The following is a 13,626-nucleotide window of genomic DNA, read 5'->3' on the forward strand; positions in this document are numbered from 1 at the left end:
TACACGCTGGCAAACACCTCCGCCGCACCCATTACTGTCAACTCCTCTTCCTCTCTCAAGTCGTTCTTTTATTTGTCATGTTCCGAGGACAGCGCTAAACCATCCGAGGAATGGGAGGTTGCAGTGTATTAAAGGAAATGATGTTCCACAAAAACGGTCATTCCCCTTTCAGCAGGAAATACAGAGGCTATGCAGCAACAGAACTTCAAAGCTGCCCAGAAAACTTCCCATGAAACAACTTTGATTTTCTGCATCTAAAGGGGACAAGCTGGGGATTTTCCCCCTGGTGTCTCGCTGCAGTTATTCTCTCGTTGTTCTTGGATGCTGTTAACATGCCGTCGTGCTCTACAAAAAAGAGCGTGAGTTGAACAGATCTCTGAGAAGAATGGCAGACATGTTGCTCCACATTTATGTTTGCCACTGTTCTGGAAGAAAATTTGAATTACTTCATTGCGTGTAAAGAATTTACTCGTGCGTTTAACCAAGCAATTCCAGTACCTCCAGCTGATTCACAGAGAGATTTGCTGGTGTGAAATCCAAGTCCTGATCTTGAACCCTTGAGTCTGACTTATAAAAGCAGTCATTAGTCATGTTTTTCACATTACGAGAATTTAATATTTAAGAATAAATGGCATCCTGTAATGAAACTTCTCATTCATTTATCACTTGATGCTATTAAATGAACCCATACTGATGAAAGACATCATGTAAAAATGATGCGATGCTAGTAAATTCAGATTAAGCCACAGCGGAAAGTAGTACTGGGAGCACTGGGAGGGAACCAGAAGTTTGAAGTGTTAGTTTGACGTGAAGAGGCAACTGTTAGATGGACTGTCTTGTTGACACACATTTACACACACACACACATCCAACCGAACACACAACCTTCTCCCCCCCCACATGCTCCTCCAATGGCCCTGTCGGTGTGCCAGGGCGGGTGATTACCAACGCTCTCCCCCAATTATGGGCTGATTATTCCGCCGTGCTCTAATTGACTGGGGAGATATGCAAATGGCTGTCATTTGGGATGATAAAGGATGCGGGCGCTGGATGCCCCCTGCATTATTTAGCCTCGGCTGTACGCAGCGTGAAGGATGTGGCGTGCGCTTTAATTGCTGAGGAGAGAGAGGTTAAGCTGAACGAGCAGCTGAATTAGAAATGAGGAATTTGGGCCTGGTATTTATTTCTTTATTTCACTCCATCTCTTCCTTTCTTTCTCTTTGTCACATACACAAATGCACACACACACTAAAAACACACACACATATATATATATATATATATATATACATACAACCTTGCACATGTTATGCATCATTTTATATATCGGGTGATTTGAGAGGTGAGGGAAATGGTGGGGTGTCATGCTGAAACGCCATAAATAAAAACATTACTGATATGTGCAGAACAAATAGGTTGTGTGTGTGTGTGTGTGTGTGTGCGTGTGTGTGTGTGCGTGTGTGTGTGTGCGCGTGTGTGTGTGTGTGTGTGTGTGTGTGTGTGTGTGTGTGTGTGGGTGAAAGGGGAGGCGGTGGGTGTTTGGCATTAAAAATCAAAGTGCGAAGAACCTTTGCGGACTGATGGGTAAAAAAGATTCATCAGCTCAGATAATAAGTGGCCCAGACCGTCTGCTCTGCTTTTGTAAAGCTGCCGTTAAAAAAAAGCTCATTTCAATACGTACTTCCAGGTAGAATACCAATGACCTCACTCTCACTATGACAACTGGATGGACGGAGACTTTGTGACATCATCGACTGAACAAAAAAGTTTATTTAGTCCCTTAATGGATGATGTTGGCGGTTTGTCATTATTGGTGGTCATGGCTACTCACTGGCTAAGGGCACTGGCTAAGTTGTTACAGATTGGCACTGTATCGGGACGTTTCAGAGTAAAACCTTTTGCTAATCTCTGCCGTTGGAAACAAAAAAATACCAGATTTGGGCTTCGATAGGACCTTAAACATCATAACATAAATTTAGTGTGTCCTGGCTTGTACCCCCACATTATTAGAGGCTGAACGGCCAGGACAGTTATGGCTCATTGAACTTACTGTTTTCTAACAAGCAGTAATTACTAATGTAGTGGAGTTAATGTTAGCACCAGATTTAGCGAAGCTCCGGAGTCCAAGAAAATGTCTGACCCTCACACCTGAATCCAGGTTTTCACTGTTTGGTGCTGGTGGTGGAAAATAGAAAGAAACCTTTCTTGTTCTCTTATCAAGATGTTTTTTTGTGTTATCAAGACTGTCTTGGCTCTGTGAAGTGCACAGAGGCAGAATTGAAAGGAAAAGCACAATTGCTTTTGCTGCTTTGGTTCTCCTCGGCACAATGTTGGAAAGCCCTTAACAATTTCATCCAATGATGCTTTTTGCTTGAGTTATAAAAAAGAAACAGAGAGCAAAAAGTCTTCTAACACGTAGCTTCACAAATAAATCTGGTTGTTTTTCAAATCACAAAATAGTTCCTTTTTAACCACCGACTGTTTTTCATTCGAAACGGCATCTCACTCAGTAATGTGTAATAAAACCAACTCTGTCTAAATGCAAATATTTCTCTGATCAGCATCTACTGCAACTGTTCATATTTACGCTTACACTGTGTCTAAACAGAAGACATTGCATGAGCAGCACAATAGCAGAGACTCAGTCCTGCGTGTGTTTAAACAGGATACCACTCTGTCCTCAGACACAAATGTCCATTCATGGTTCTGCTGATCTCTGTGTGAAACTGAAGGAAGTACACAAATTAGGCTCAACTGTGCAGCTCGGTATGATAGAAGTATGTTCAATTATGGTTTGATTACTGGTTCTACCTACAGTAAATAGTTTTACTTCAGTAGTATAAAGGGCACCGTTTGCTTAAAATAATGTTTGGAGCTCCTGATATGAAGACAAGGCCACGTTTTAACTTCTGAACTGGACTAAGATTTTAAAGACAAAAGACAGAGACCTCTTGGAGAATGATTTGAGAGGAATTTTCTGGATAGAGGACATGTTGGACAATGTCACCTAACTTACCATAACACGCTGCATTACCATTAACATTGTGTTGCACTGTTGATACATACCACAATCTAAGTTGAATCTCTGTGCTGCCAATTCTGGCCAGACCTAAAGGTAAGACAAGAACTTTAGCCTCCAAGCTTGGGGAACTCAGACATCCATGGGTCGGCATGTCAGCATATTTGAGAGCTTTGCTGGGTTCTAGACTGAAGGCCACATGGGTATTTTGGCAAGCCTGAATCATGCCAAACAACTCCCCTTGGATTGCAAAGAGTGCCCTTGCCTGTAATTGGAGTCTATCTGGCTTGTGTCCTTTTTCTCACTGAGGATTTCACTCTAAGACCCTCAGGAGGTCGCAGAGACGCTGCTCAAGAACTCTTATCTCCATACACATGGACTGAGACATTCAGACATCCCAGTGTGTGCACAAACATGCAGTGTGTAGCAAAGACACCCCGTCAAGAAGTGTTTATCAGCATTCTGCGGCGTAGTGCTTTAAGTGTCATAATTTCTATCACTTCTCATAATCATCACCAATTATCATCATTCCAGGTTTGGTAGTCATTCCAGCTGATTGGCATACAAAAAAATAAATCATTGTGTGGGTGTTGTGTGAAATCACCCTGAGCTTTCTCCTTGCTTCTCATTTCTCTTTCTCTTTCTGTACTTAATAGCACTTAGTACAGTTGGTTCTCTACATGGGGCATCACATTAAAAACCTCCCCTACACAAATTTCAACAGTCCATTTGGATTCATTTGCATGGCATTTCATTTAGACGTTGCTTCAATCGACGGTTGGGTGTGAGGATTAAACAAAAAAAACACATCTTTTTGCTTAATAGCGTTTCCTCTTAGTCTCTGGCGCACCATGAAGATAGAAAAGCACAGCGGCCAGAGCCGATAAATGAGTGCAGCGCTGCCCAGAGCAGACCTGTCCCTCAGGGCTACAAACAATCGCTGTTTGAGTTAATTACAGTTAACATCATCATATTTACCTGGAGAAGAGAATGAGAGATTAAAACCCACCTCTGAGCCCACTGAGGTGATATTTCTGTATATAATGTACAGGGAAGTGGAGTCTAGCATAATGGATTTTACTCCTGACCTGTGGAAACAGGCTCTGCTGAATATGATACATATAGAAATGGGTAAAAAACATGAGCGCTTTATATAGATAAAAATAGAAAAATAGCATTAATGGATAGGTTGGCACTTTTTCAAAGCTTAAAGCAATACTGACATGGACATTAAAAAACAACTTTTAATTATAATCTACACATTGGTCCAATTATTTTGAGAAATGAAACTTCAGATGCATCGGCTTTGACTTGTCAACTGGGTATCAAGCTTTCAGTGTGTGACAATAGATAATTATTTTACTATACAAACTGTATATGCATAACTTGATTTCTATGGCACAGGCTTGGATTTTTGGGAAACATAATTAATTGATCTAATATGAAAAAGGGATAGAATCTACGTGTTTAATTGTACTTGTAGTTAAACCTACCATTTTGTACGATGCAAGGTTTTAGCTTTAGGCCTATAGGCTGCCACCTCAGACCCCCTACTTCCTCAACTGCTGAGCCAACTACTATGTTCTCAGATTTGGTCAAGAGTCAAGGACTTGGTGGGGGGACTGGTGGGTGAAAGGAGGTGATGGGAGTACCAGGAGAACAGAGGCCAAAAACACTAAATCTCCCATGTGGGACCTTGGGTGAGAAAGAGAGGTGGGAGAAAGTCACCCTTGTTTCTATTCACAATGAGCTGGTATGAGTGTGTCGTCTTGTATATAATGTTAATATGTAGGTTCAAATGAATGACCTTAAAACCTTTTCTTTTCCGTAAGGGGTCAGTGCAATGGAAATGAATCACATCTTTGGTTTTTACTTCACTGGAGAATGGTAGACATTCAACAACATTTCCAGACACAGAAATAACAGCCACTAAAGCGGTTGACAGTTGTTCTCTGATTACACCATTTTAAAGATGTTGGGTTTGGGATTTTTTGAATGCCATTTTTCAATGTTGTGAGCACAAATAAATTCCAGCCGCCTCCAGCAGGAATCTCAGAGACATATTTGTCATAACTTTGATAGATGCATCCAAAACTAGATTGTCTGCATGGATAGCGTAAACCGACAGTAAAAAGATGAAGTAATGTAGCAGAAAAACATTCTGGATCATTTTATTGTAAAACCACAAATTATGAGTATAGTTGAGGTTTTTCTAGAATAATTAAGAGTGCTTTTTAAAAATAGAAAGGTAACTGGATAAGCATTGTGAGAGGAAAACCGCAGGGGTGAATCTGATCTTATTCATCCTGATTGATCAATCGTTTAAAGGTCTTTATGCCGTCGGTGAAAAGGCCATTAGAGCAGCCAAAACCTCATTGTAGGTCAGCTGATCCTGTGTGAAACTGTGTGTAAGACTACATGCATGGCATTTAAGGAAAAATTGGCATTTTTTAAACAAGGCCCTGTGTCTGTGTAATTTGGTTTAGTCAATCTGTGCTACATAAGGGATCTGCCAGAAATTCTTAACTTCTCAGGCCGAGGTACTTGTGTGTATTTGTACACAGATGGTTATAAAATAAATCACAACTATTAATCAAATGTCTATTTGAATAATTGCTGTCAAGTCGTGGTATGTGTGTGTGTATCTGCGATGTTACCGCTTACAGGGCTCAGTTGCTATGCTTGAGTTAGTGTTTCAGGCTCTGGTTAGTCGTCTACCCATCTGTTGTAGAGCCTTCAGCCATGATACCCCTCTGACTGGGGTAGGAGAGAGACAGAAAGATGGTTGCTCTGTGCGTGTGTGTGTGTGTGTGTGTGTGTGTGTGTGTGTGTGTGTGTGTGTGTGTGTGTGTGTGTGTGTGTGTGTGTGTGTGTGTGTGTGTGTTGTGTGAGAGAGAGAGGCTAAAAAGTGAGACAGGAAGAGAAAGAGACAGAAGTAACTTTCTCCCATCGCTCTTCTTTCCTGTTACCCACAGGAAGCTGCAACCATTGGTCCCTCCCTGTCTAGACTGAGAGCTATTTTCAAACACACACAAATACACACACAAACACACACACACACACACACACACACACACACACACACACACACACACACACACACACACACCACACACCACACACACACACACAGTACGTGTACCGGGAGGAGACAACATCTTGGTCAGGGAAGAAGGCCCACACTCTGCTAGATGTGACAGTTCTCTGCTTCACACTGATACCTTATACATTGCAAGTGTGTGTGTGTGTGTGTTTGTGTGTGTACGTGCGTGCGTGCATTTGTGTGTGTGTGTTGCAGCCTCATCTGTTCCTTCAGCTGCATCAGTGCTCAAGAATGTCTCGCTGTGACAGAGCAGCATCCTGTGCGCCGGTGCCTCACACACAAACAGAGGTTCACTAAACGAGGGAGCGCAGGCAGGCGCCAACACCAGCAAGGTGAAGGGTCACGAGCGACTGCCTCTCCAATGTTGTGTGAAATGTGTAGATGGCAGTCGCGGCCCATTATGTGTGTACATGCCACTGTATGTGTGTGTGTCTTGAAGCAGGAGGGTGCTCCTCAAAGTAAGTGGTTATTATCACCTCAATATTTTTCTTATTATGACAATTACATGCTCTAGGAGCGAATTAAGCGATACAGAACGCCAAGCGGGAGCGGTTGACAGCTATTTGGAGACTCAATGCACAGAGCAATTTGCAACTCGGAGCCAAACAAATTGGATTTGGGCCACTTTGGATTGGGGCCCCAGATTGTTGGGCGTTCGGATTCTCCGACCACATGCCTGCCTGGCTGGTTAGCTGGCTGACTGGCTTTGATTATTTACACATGACTATGTAGCAGACAGTTAGCCAGGTATCACAATGCTCCGTGGTCCCTGACAAGGATTAACTGTACATGTGGAGGAAGGACGCACACATCGACAAATCACTACACAGAAAGTGCATTGTGAAAAGATTTAGCTCCACTAGTGTTTCACCAGGCATGAATTATATTTATGGGTTTATTAGGTATTTACAATTGGCACTTTTATGTTCTACAGGTGTTATATGGTACTGCTACTTTTTTTGGTCTTGGGCCACACAGCTGTGCTCAAGTGTGTGTATAATCCAAATGAGTCTAACAGCCTTTAAACACATTACTGGTAGGCATTTTCCCACCCTTAACTGGCACTGGAAAAGCTGGCAACAGCACCTAATTAGGTGAAATGCAACTATTCCCATCCATTCAGACAATTAGTCTGCGGGTTAACAACCCTAGCTGTGCACACGGTTACCTCTCTGTGTTTTGGAGAAGCTATGGCCACAGGTACACCTGCTTCCATGTCAAACAGCGTGCACCCGGGGCAGCCCGATCCGTCAGCAAATAACATTCCGCCCCGTCGGTGGAGGCGGCGCGTTGCATCAGCTCGGAATGCTAAAAGCCACTTGATTGGCGTAGACAGGAAGTGCTACCAGGGGTGAGAGAGAGCGAGAGAGAGTGTGTGTGAGAGAGAGAGAATGCATTCCCCATGCGTTCAATCGAGCGAGGGTGGATAATGCCAGGCGACAGACTGGCAGGCTGGCAAAGCGGGTGGGCACCCCCAGCAGCATGATGGGAAACAAAAGCTTTGTGTGTGTAGCCACCAAAACAAGCAGCCTCAGATCAACGGCTGCTCTGATGCTGAGCCCTGAATGGATATGTATATATGTATAGAGAGAGAGAGACAGGGCCCGTCTCACTTTTTCTATGGAATAGCATGGCGCTAAGGTAATCACACAAAAAAAAAAGCACAGTGTTTGGCTCTGAATCGACTGCCTGACATTGCAACATAAAATTCAAAACAAATGCCTTTGTTTCAGTCACAGCCGATGCTTTCCAGACATGAGTCGTCTAACAGACATCTCCAGTGTTGATTCTCTTCTAGTCTACTGCAACCTGTCTCTGACTACATCCTGGAGGAATTCAATCTTCATTTTTTCCCCCTATTAAGTGTTCTTTCTCTGTAGCTCTTACAGTTTGACACTCACACAGTCGTCCAGCAATATATCAGATTATTATGCTCTCACACTCTTGTATTCACACATCTCAACTACTGATGCATGTATTGAGTCATATGCAAGTGCAGAATAAGAATCACATGTAATAGCGTCACAAGATGAATGCAAAAAAAGAGAAGCAGTTCTCTTTTTTTTCATGCCTATAGGTGAGCTGGTTGGATCGTGAGACCCCAAGGAAGGTTTAGGTAACACAGACACACACAGGTGTCTTTCCACGATATGACAGCTGCATGGGACTCAGGTGGGGCAGGATTGGGGGGGGTGGGGGGGCGTCAGCAGACCTTGGGCAGCAGGGAGGATAAGCTGGCATACACCTGCACCTTTCTCTTTTCTCCTCCATCAGGCAGCAGGCAGGAAACCAGGGTCACTTACAGGTGACTTCACCCGTATTCAGACACAGCTGGGACACAGCCACTAGTATATGTGTGTGTGTGTGTGTGTGTGTGTGTGTGTGTGTGTGTGTGTGTGTGTGTGTGTGTGTGTGTGTGTGTGTGTGTGTGTGTGTGTGTTCTGTAGTTCAAGGGGCATAGAATCACACGATATCTGATTACTCCCAGTGTTTTTCTTTGATCTCTCACACACATTCATGTATTATATTTATTCTTTTATACAGTTAATGTCAGCACACACACACACACACACACACACACACACACACACACACATTCTATTTGCCACAGGGAATCGATGCAGTAATATGAATTGTACATTAGTGGCTTCTACTTCTACTTTTCTGCCGTATCAGTCGCTGTCACCGTGACTCAATCTCTAATTATCGTCGGCTGAAGGAAAGTCAGACGTGGGTTCTGCACCTGCAGAGTAAACCTGTAACCTTTCACCCTGCCTTACAAAAGCATTGGGACTGTGTTGCATCTGTCCATTATTTATTTCCTTGCAGCAAAACAATCACATTTCAACCTCACAGAGACAGTCGTTGAAACGCTATTTTATTATGACATCACAGTTAAAAGGAGAATGTTGCTGTTGCTTGAGCCCACAGTCACATTTGCCTCCTGCTGCATGTCAAATCTCATCAAACGCATGAGCGAGCTTCATAAATACTCACCGTCAGCCCTCTCTCCTGTTCCAGGATCTGTCCGGCTCAATTGATGACCTTCCCACTGGGACGGAGGCTGGTCTGGGTTCAGCCATCAGGGCTGTCGGCTCCTCCAGCAGCAGCAGCAGCAGCAGCAGCCAAGGGGAGCAGGGGGGAGGAAGCAATCAGGGGCAGTCCCCGTTCTCTCCCCATGCCTCCCCTCATGTCCCCAGCCAAAGGAGCGGGCCCTCTCCCTCCCCGGTGGGCTCACCTGCAGGTTCCACTCAATCCCAGCACTCGCGGTTAGGCTCAGGACCCATCTCTCCTGCCAACGGACCCCCTGCCAGCACCAGCGCACCGGGTAAGGTTGCAGCCAGAGCCTGTTATGCACACAAGCATCCTGATAATCTGATTTCATCTTGATGAAAGGTGCAACTTGCAGAATGATAACTTTATTAGTTTAATCACCAGAAACAAACAAGACTATCTCTGACAAGATTGCCATTGGAATCAAACTCCACGCTGCGTTTTACATCATGTACCACCGTGTCAGATTCCCTGGGAAATTTATAAATTGCTTTACAGCTTAAAGGGAAATTGCTTTGTGCCACCAAACAACATGCTGCTGTTGGAAAGCAAATGAGAAAACAATCACAAAGACATCCCAGTCATGTAAAATGAGGTAGATTGCCTGTGACAGCTGATTTAAAAAAAATAAAATAAAAAAGCTGCTGTGACATCACTGATTGGGGCGTGGCCAGATCTCCAGGCACACGTGCTGCGGTTCTGATGTGCTCTTTGAAAACGACACCTGCAGCATCTTTAAAGCAGCACCATTAGTAGCTGTTGCTGCTGCAGGCAGACCGTGATCTTCACACCCACATTACCGCTTGACCTTTACATTTATTTTGCCATTAAAAGACCCGATTTCATTTGTTTTTAAATATGTGCATTCCAAGAGGATTTTTTAAAAGGTCATGTGGAAAGCTGACCCTAATGCAGAATAGGTTGACATCTTTCTACCAACAACATTTAAATACATGTTTTGCATCACAAGAGTATATTCCAGTGTCGGACTGAAGATTATGCATTACACGTGTCTGACCAAACAAAACGGGAAAATAAATCAGGCCATGCAAAAACAAGGTTACAATGAGGAAGAGTCATGTATTTGTCCCTAATGAGTATATTAATTGAATATTATTGCCCATAATGACGTTGTCCATGATGATCAAACCACTTAGAATTAGAATTTACTGGAGAGTTATGTACGTGAGTATGGCATGATCTTAAACTGCAGCTTAACAGTGACAACACTCTGGATTACGCGCCAATTTTTTTTTAATTTTTTTTTTATGTCTAACTCACCGTGAAATCCATTCAGATCACTTTCTAGTCTGCCAGTTTGGACAGAGGATGAATCTGAGCGCCTACTGCAACAGAAAGCCAAATGATATTAATCCTTCCCGTCTAGACTGTGATATCTCGGGTCCATTTGAAATCCTAATTCAGACCATAGAGGAACATTACAGCTTAGCGCCGAGCACTTCATGGGACATGTCTCATTCATTTTCCTCACACAGTATCTGTCCTTGTAGGAGAGAGATTTAAGGCTTTGATCACAGTGTTGTAGCGTTTTAAAAATGTCCAACTTGACCACCGGTAACCATTTCCAACATTTTCGTTACTCCCCACTCTGCGTTAATAAGTGAGGCTTGTAGTGGAAGACATCCCATGTGATTTGTAACCTTATCTATGATATGGCAGGTAAAACAAGTCGCCAACAGGACTATCAGACATTACGGTGAGTCTGTCTGTCTCCTGAGGCCTCAGAGTGCATCACTATTTAGATAAACACTCAGTATTTTAAACCAGTGTGGATTTATTTGCCTCAGACAAGTGTGCAAATATGTGCGTCTGTACCCACGTGCACGCACAATGTCACCAGCCGGCCTCCTCATCATCTCGCCGCCTGCCCCCCCCCCCCAGACTACGCGGCTGACCGGAGCATCAGCATGTCTCAGACCTGTCTGTCAGACTGACAAGGCGGGGCAAAAATGTCTGGAGTGAAAGCCAGCTCCTCCTTTCCCCTCCTTCCTCCCCCCTTAGCCGCTCACCAGAGTGATTGACGCTAATGAAAAACTGGGACAGTGGTGTTTCAAGGCACTGGTGCCAGCAATCATGACGGGAATCCGGAATGAGGTGGCAAAGATGAGAAGCGAAACCGATTGCTGGGACATGATTAATAAGAAAATATTTTGAGATATTCCCCGTGCCAAATAAATGGGGATAAAGCGTAGAGCAGTGAGTAACATCTGGCGTGTTTTAGCGGCTGTACTACAATCAGTTTGAATTAGATCAAGGAGCAGCCAGCCTGAGAGACACAGGAGAACTAATGTGGTTAGCACACATCTGATTACTAATGCCCCGCTTTCCAACACTTCATCACAACTTAGAACACTTTGGTTCATGTTGTCATTTTAGTTTGGAACATTCCTGGGAGGAGAGGAGTGTGTGGTTTCCTGAGGTTTGTGTCTTTAATGCCTCCACTTGTGTTACTTTAGGTGTGAACAACGGTGTCCTCTTAATAAAACAAACAATACAAGTTTTAATAAGCTTATTAATTAGTGTGAAAATATTACTGTTTTTTCTCTGCAGTATTTTAAGCACTTATCAAGACAAATATATTGTGTGGCTGCTTTGCATCGTGTCTCATTAACACCACTGTCAGTGCAGGAGTTGGACTTGGAAGCTTTCTCCTAATTGATTCTGCTCATCTGTTGACAGGATCTGTTGTGTGCATCGATGTTTTAGGTTGTTTTTCTATGTATCCAGGTAATTAAAGCTGTGCCGTAAATATCATTGTGACACGTAATGTTTATGTTTCGTCCACATAAATCTGAAGTCTGAAGAATATTTTTGGCTTTATGATTCTGAAAGTGTGTTGGTGGTAAAGACTGTGTGTGTGTGTGTACTGTATGTGTGCGTGTGGGTGTGTGTGTGTGTGTGTGTGTGTGTGTGGGTGTCACCGCCAACCTTACTCGCTAGAGGGATCCAACATGTCACACGGCTGAACACTCCTGGGACGCTCCTTACCCTTGACAGTGGTCAGAGAAGAGCAATTTAATCATGCCGTCCTTTCACCCAACTGTCTGTCTCTCTCTCTCAAACACACACACAGACACACACACACACACACACACACAAACACACGCACGCACACACACAAACTTAGAAATATAACAGAAGGCAGGCAAAGCATACAGATTAACAGGATCCATGTGACACACATGTATTTGCTAGCAAACAAATCTAAATCTAAATCCCCTATGCATGCATTGGTGCTTGTAAATATTTCCGTGATTGCCAGCCTATCACACACCAATACGCACGCACAAAACTTGTCAGAGCGTCATAGCTTGCATGTGATTGTTTTGTTACCTCACCCCCCCACCCCCACCCCCCCACCCCTCTCTCTCAGCATCTCTCCATGAAGCAAATCCAATACACTGTAACATTATCCGGGCTCGCCTTGCTATTTGGATTCTCTCCCAGAGCCAAAAAGGCACATACAGGGCCAAATTGATTTTCCTGTTGCGCTAGATTTGTGACAGTTGAGCAGAAATCTCATTGCTCAACTGCCAGCCTCTTCCTCCTCTTCCTCCTCCTCCTCCTCCTCTTCTCTCTACCTTGTATGCACACATACCTCCTTCATCTCAGTGTCTCTAAAGCATTTCAAACTTAGAATGTTTTCTTCCGAGCATGAGATGTCAAAGATGAGGCAAGCAGACATTCGTCTTTTATCTAAATGGATGTGGGGTTGAACGGGAATGCTGGCTTCGCAGCATCCATCAGTGAAGGTGAGCTGTTGGGAGGAGAGTTTAAATCAAGCGGTCAAAGGCCACAAAACAAAGTCCTGAAAAGTTTGCCCTTCAAGCTCCACCTCGTGTCGTCTCCGTTTCAGCAGCCACAGATCCTGACAGACGCGTGGCGTCCTGAAAAGTCTGCGTCTCCTAGATGTCGGTAACGTTGCGTCTGCCATGTGCTTTGGAGCACATGCATGGGCTAGTTTGACATGATGTCACCAGGTTGACAGCCCTGTCAGAGTGGCGTCACTTCCTGTCAGCCCTAATACGGTTGACAGGACATATCCATTACCAGACTGAAGCGGATACACACTGAATCAAACCTCACACAAACTGGGCTGTCACCGGATCGCTGCTGCTGATAGCTGATAGGAGCTGAGGTGGTGGAGAGACGCAAACATCTCATGGAAAATCCTACAACAAATGTCAATGTCACTGAAACACACTGGGAGAAAATACTGGAAATGTGTCCTGGAAGAAGTTGTTTGATTACCTGCATATTTATGTACGTCCTTTTCAGTCGTCACCAACTATGTTTTCACATTCATACCTACCGTCGCTGTTCTTTCTGAAGGAATAATACTATCAAAATCAATTTTCCCAACAAAAGAGCTGTTCTGCTGAAATAACTGATTATTTTAACTACTTAAAGGATAAGTAGTAACCTTGTG

At 43.8% G+C, this 13,626-nt stretch overlaps 1 protein-coding gene across 5 annotated transcripts in view; it reads left to right on the forward strand.

Moving 5' to 3' along the window:
• Positions 1-13,626, forward strand: part of LOC137610611 (AT-rich interactive domain-containing protein 1B-like) — a 172,620-nt gene that overhangs the window by 104,072 nt on the left and 54,922 nt on the right. For all 5 annotated transcript variants that reach the window (XM_068338283.1, XM_068338286.1, XM_068338287.1 and 2 more), the window contains exon 5: positions 9,144-9,450. In XM_068338283.1, the coding sequence (XP_068194384.1) occupies positions 9,144-9,450 (307 nt within the window). The remainder of the gene's footprint in view (positions 1-9,143; positions 9,451-13,626) is intronic.

Source organism: Antennarius striatus, chromosome 17 (assembly GCF_040054535.1).
Source record: "Antennarius striatus isolate MH-2024 chromosome 17, ASM4005453v1, whole genome shotgun sequence".
Classification (NCBI taxonomy): domain Eukaryota; kingdom Metazoa; phylum Chordata; class Actinopteri; order Lophiiformes; family Antennariidae; genus Antennarius; species Antennarius striatus.